The following is a 6,000-nucleotide window of genomic DNA, read 5'->3' as shown; positions in this document are numbered from 1 at the left end:
CAGTACACACACTCACACATACAGTACACACACTCACACATACAGTACACACACTTACACATACAGTACACTCACTCACACATACAGTACACATACTCACACATACAGTACACACACTCACACATGCAGTACACACACGCACACACATACATAAGATGTCACCCCTGTTCCCATCCCCCTCCTTGTCAGCCCCAGTCTGCTGCCAAGGCTGTAGTCTGCCAGCGGGCTGTCTGGCTGTCTGTCTGTCTGGCTGGCTCAGTATACTAGAGGGGCTGTGGATCCCAAAAGCCTGCGTGGCCCACCATTGATTTATGTCATTGTGTGCATTTTCAGCCTTCCCAGAGGTCACCTCGTGCGTCTCCTCTCCACATTCCTCTGCCTCTGTCCCCTGAGTTACCAGCAGCATGTTCGCCATCACTTTTAACACTCAGCCGCCCTCAAAACCCACTCAGGCTTCTCTTCTCTCTCAAACCGCAATATCATTTCAAAGCAGTATAATTTCCCTCTGCTGCCTCGCAGCAGAGCTGTCAGAGGATGTGTAAACACAACGTTTTTATATTGTGGGGTTTGAATTTTCCAGAGATGAAATTGTCTATAATAGTTAAACCTGTCAATGGTGTATTCATTTGCTTGTCTTGTTGTGATGTTGTCAGTGAAATCCATGTTCTAAGGCCATCAGTCAGACAAGCTCGATAAAAGACACATTGATTGCTCTCCCTGAAACACACTAGATGCACTAGGACTGGGCTGTGTACAGATGGAGCTATTGAGATTTTTCATCTTGCAGCATGTTCAGGTGAACAAATCAACATGGCTAATGTGCAGTAATTTACCGAAGCTGCTGACAGTCATTGTTGGTGAGCTATGGAGAACCTTGTGTATTCCATGAAACTGAAAGGAATGCAAAAAAGCTATCTGAATGAGTCCAGTTCTTCTCATCATGACCCCCCCCCTCCCTCCACACAGAGTCACTGGAACCCACCTACCAGCAGCTGCAGAAGATGAAACTGGACAAGAGTCCGTTCGTGGTGGTGTCAGTGATTGGTCAGGAGCTGCTGACAGCAGCCCACCATACCGCCTCCGTGGTGGTACTGGAGTCCGCATTAAAGATCGGCACCTGCAGCCTCAAGCTGCGCGGCTCCGTCTTCTCAGCCCTCAGCAGTGCCCACTGGTCCCTGGGCAATACCGAGAAGAGCACCGGATACATGCAGCAAGACCTGGAGGTCTCCAAAACACTAGGTAAGAGACAAGAGTGTGTGTTTATATGTGTGTGTATGTCTGTTCTTATCTCTATGTATGTGGGTGTCTCTAACTACAGTATGTCTGTCCCTGAGTTGCTGTGTGGGTGTGAGGCAGCCCAGATTGGCTGGACTCTCCTGGCCCCACATCGTTTGACACATGAGTGGTGTGTCTGGAGTGGAGCAGAGCGCAGGTAGAGAGCCTGGCTCTGGCCCAGTCTGGGGGGCCTGTCTGTCAGATATAATAAGGCCTCTCCCTCACCCCACTGGGGCCTGGAGATCAGGTCTAGCAGGTCTACCTGCAGTCTGTCTGTCAGTCAGTTAGCTGCTCTCTCTACTGTGGAGCTTTGTCTGTACAGCAGCTTAGAATGCCCAGTGCTCCATTTAAGGACATAATGGGATGTCAGTGTCAAGGAGCTCCATCGCATCACTGCATCACTGCTCTGAGATGGTAGAGGACCGGGACTGCCCTGGGAAGACCCACCCTACACCGAATGACAGCACATTTAGTTGTGACTTTCCGGTTGTACTGTATATAACCTGAGTGGTAAACAAGGATACATATGATTGTATTGAAAGTTAAAAGGTATTGATTATGATCTCAGATTTATTGTATAGAGTACATTGTTTTCTGTCCTGTTCTATCCTGTCCTGGAGTGACCTTCCCTTACTTGACCTCTCTTCTCTCTGCTCTCCTCATCTCCAGGTGACCAAACAGGTGAATGTCGTGCCCATGGCAACCTGGGCTCAGCATTCTTCTCCAAGGGGAACTACCGCGAGGCCCTGACTAACCATCGCCACCAGCTGGTCCTGGCCATGAAGCTCAAGGACAGAGAGGTAAGAGACTGAGACACACAGGGCCCACAGCTCACTGTGTCCTCCACCTAATACTCCTGGGAGTTTTGTCTGATCTTTTCCAGGTGGTAGTATGTAAGGTAAATCTATCATGTAGTTTTAGGTTATCTTCTGCTATAGGAGGAGGGGTGAGGGCATGTGGGGAATGGATGGCTGGTGTCTTTTCTCTGCTTCCGTTAGTGGTTGTAATAGTGGTGTGTCCTGCAGCTTTCCTCTCCTCTGTCTTGGTTGTTCAGAGGGTGAATCAAGGGTAAGACTGAAAGGCAGGAATGCTCTGCTGCTGGTTCTCCCGTCAGAGAGAGAGAGATAGAGAAGGATGGGAAGTGGGTTAGGAGGACAAATGAAGGTGACGAGGCAAATGAGAGAGAGAGGTGAAGAGACCAAGGGGAGGGTCTTAAGTAACAGCTTGTGCTCCTCATTATCAATGCAAAACATTTATGCAGATATTATGCATATATTTATCCTGTTCATGTTTCAGTACAACTGGGGTTTTGGCAACATATGCTACTTAATGAATGTAATTTGCACAGATTAAGGTGTTTGGATATGAAATAGAGGGAGAAAGACAAAAACAAAAGGACAAGAGAGAAAAAAAACACAAATGAGGGAGAGAGAAAAAAACAACAGATGAGGGAGAAAAATACAACAGATGAGGGAGGGACAAAAAGACCACAGATGAGGGAGGGAGAAAACACAACAGATGAGGGAGTGAGAAAAAAACAACAGATGAGGGAGAAAAATACAACAGATGAGGGAGGGAGAAAAAGACCACAGATGAGGGTGGGAGAAAACACAACAGATGAGGGAGGGAGAAAAAAACAACAGATGAGGGAGGGAGAAAAAGACAACAGATGAGGGAGGGAGAAAACACAACAGATGAGGGAGGGAGAAAAAAACAACAGATGAGGGAGGAAGACAAAACAACAGATGAGGGAGGGAGAAAAAACAACAGATGAGGGAGAGAGAAAAAAACACCAGATGAGGGAGGGAGACAAAACAACAGATGAGGGAGAAAAAACAACAGATGAGGGAGGAAGAAAAAAACAACAGATGAGGGGAAGATAAAAACAAGAGATGAAGGGAGAAAAAACAACAGAACAAACACAGATGAGGGAGGGAGAGAGAAAAAAACAACAGATGAGGGAGGAAGATAAAAACAAGAGATGAGGGAGGGAGAAAAAACAACAGATGAGGGAGAGAGAAACAAACACCAGATGAGGGAGGGAGACAAAACAACAGATGAGGGAGAGAGAAAAAAACAACAGATGAGGGAGGAAGATAAAAACAAGAGATGAGGGAGGAAGATAAAAACAAGAGATGAGGGAGGAAGAAAAAAACAACAGATGAGGGAGAGAGAAAAAAACAACAGATGAGGGAGAGAGAAACAAACACCAGATGAGGGAGGGAGACAAAACAACAGATGAGGGAGAGAGAAAAAAACAACAGATGAGGGAGGAAGATAAAAACAAGAGATGAGGGAGGAAGAAAAAAACAACAGATGAGGGAGGAAGAAAAAAACAAGAGATGAGGGAGGGAGAAAAAACAACAGATGAGGGAGAAAAAACAACAGATGAGGGAGGAAGATAAAAACAACAGATGAGGGAGGAAGATAAAAACAAGAGATGAGGGAGGGAGAAAAAACAACAGATGAGGGAGGAAGAAAAAAACAAGAGATGAGGGAGGAAAAACAACAGATGAGGGAGGAAGAAAAAAACAAGAGATGAGGGAGGAAAAAACAACAGATGAGGGAGAAAAACCAACAGATGAGGGAGGAAGGAAAAAACAAGAGATGAGGGAGGAAAAAACAACAGATGAGGGAGAAAAAACAACAGATGAGGGAGGAAGAAAAAAACAAGAGATGAGGGAGGAAAAAACAACAGATGAGGGAGAAAAACCAACAGATGAGGGAGGAAGGAAAAAACAACATATGAGGGAGGGAGAAAAAAACAACAGATGAGGGAGGAAGACAAAAACAACGGATGAGGGAGAGAGAAAAAACACCAGATGAGGGAGAGAGAAAAAAACAACAGATGAGGGAGGAAGATAAAAACAACAGATGAGGGAGAAAAAAACACAGATGAGGGAGGAAGACAAAAAACAAGAGATGGGGGAGGAAGATGAAAACAACAGATGAGGGAGGAAGAAAAAAACAACAGATGAGGGAGAAAAAACAACAGATGAGGGAGAAAAAACAACAGATGAGGGAGGGAGAAAAAAACAATATATGAGGGAGAAAAAACAACATATGAGGGAGAGAGAAAAAACAGCAGATGAGGGAGGGAGAAAAAAACAACAGATGAGGGAGAGAGAAAAAAACAACAGATGAGGGAGGGAGAAAAAAACAACATATGAGGGAGAAAAAACAACATATGAGGGAGAGAGAAAAAACAGCAGATGAGGGAGGGAGAAAAAACAACATATGAGGGAGAGAGAAAAAAACAACAGATGAGGGAGGGAGAAAAAAACAACATATGAGGGAGAAAAAACAACATATGAGGGAGAGAGAAAAAACAGCAGATGAGGGAGGGAGAAAAAACAACATATGAGGGAGAGAGAAAAAAACAACAGATGAGGGAGGGAGAAAAAAACAACATATGAGGGAGGGAGAAAAAAAGAAGAGATGAGGGAGGAAAAAACAACAGATGAGGGAGGAAGAAAAAAACAAGAGATGAGGGAGAAAAAACAACATATGAGGGAGAGAGAAAAAACAACAGATGAGGGAGGAAGAAAAAAAATAGAGGTACAGCATGATGGAAGGTAGACAGAGGAGGAGGGAGGGCCAGAGAGTGAGAAAATGGGCAAATTTCTTTCTCTCTGTCTCTGTCTTTCTCTCTCTCTCTTTCTGACCTCTGACCTTGCCTGACCTCTGTGGTGTTTGTGGGGGGTGACAGGAATTTGTTCTTGCACAGTTCCCATCACCCAGCTCGGAGAGAAGAATGCCCCTGCTTCCCCCATACACCTCTGCTTCCCCCCATCCCTCCCTGCTTCCTCATCCCTCCCTGCTTTCCCCTGTACCCCCCTGCTTCCCCCATCCCTCCCTGCTTCCTCATCCCTCCCTGCTTTCCCCTGTACCCCCTGCTTCCCCCATCCCTCCCTGCTTCCTCATCCCTCCCTGCTTTCCCCTGTACCCCCCTGCTTCCCCATCCCTCCCTGCTTCCTCATCCCTCCCTGCTTCCCCCATCCCTCCCTGCTTCCTCATCCCTCCCTGCTTTTCCCTGTACCCCCTGCTTCCCCATCCCTCCCTGCTTCCTCATCCCTCCCTGCTTTCCCCTGTACCCCCCTGCTTCCCCCATCCCTCCCTGCTTCCTCATCCCTCCCTGCTTTCCCCTGTACCCCCTGCTTCCCCATCCCTCCCTGCTTCCTCATCCCTCCCTGCTTCCCCCATCCCTCCCTGCTTCCTCATCCCTCCCTGCTTTTCCCTGTACCCCCTGCTTCCCCCATCCCTCCCTGCTTCCTCATCCCTCCCTGCTTTCCCCTGTACCCCCCTGCTTCCCCCATCCCTCCCTGCTTCCTCATCCCTCCCTGCTTTCCCCTGTACCCCCTGCTTCCCCCATCCCTCCCTGCTTCCTCATCCCTCCCTGCTTTCCCCCGTACACCCCTGCTTCCCCCATCCTTCCCTGCTTCCTCATCCCTCCCTGCTTCCCCCATCCCTCCCTGCTTCCTCATCCCTCCCTGCTTCCCCAGTCTCTTATCCTCCCCGCCAGCCCCTCCCTGCTTTCCCCATCCCTCCCTGCTTTCCCTGTACCCCCTGCTTCCCCCCCCCATCCCTCCCTGCTTCCTCATCCCTCCCTGCTTCCCCCCATCCCTCCCTGCTTCCCCCCATCCCTCCCTGCTTCCCCCATCCCTCCCTGCTTCCACAGTCTCTTATCCTCCCCGCCAGCCCCTCCCTGCTTTCCCCATCCCTCCC

The 6,000-nt window shown here is 48.2% G+C and overlaps 1 protein-coding gene across 2 annotated transcripts in view; it reads left to right on the top strand.

Moving 5' to 3' along the window:
- LOC115111615 (tetratricopeptide repeat protein 28-like) overlaps positions 1-6,000 on the top strand; it is a 226,208-nt gene that overhangs the window by 118,780 nt on the left and 101,428 nt on the right. For both annotated transcript variants that reach the window (XM_065011559.1, XM_065011558.1), the window contains exons 3-4: positions 967-1,239; positions 1,945-2,075. In XM_065011559.1, coding sequence (XP_064867631.1) covers positions 967-1,239; positions 1,945-2,075 — 404 coding nt within the window. The remainder of the gene's footprint in view (positions 1-966; positions 1,240-1,944; positions 2,076-6,000) is intronic.

Source organism: Oncorhynchus nerka, linkage group LG27 (assembly GCF_034236695.1).
Source record: "Oncorhynchus nerka isolate Pitt River linkage group LG27, Oner_Uvic_2.0, whole genome shotgun sequence".
NCBI classification, from domain to species: Eukaryota; Metazoa; Chordata; class Actinopteri; order Salmoniformes; family Salmonidae; genus Oncorhynchus; species Oncorhynchus nerka.
Note: the sequence above shows the minus strand (reverse complement) of the source record. Positions and strands in the feature narration are given on the sequence as shown.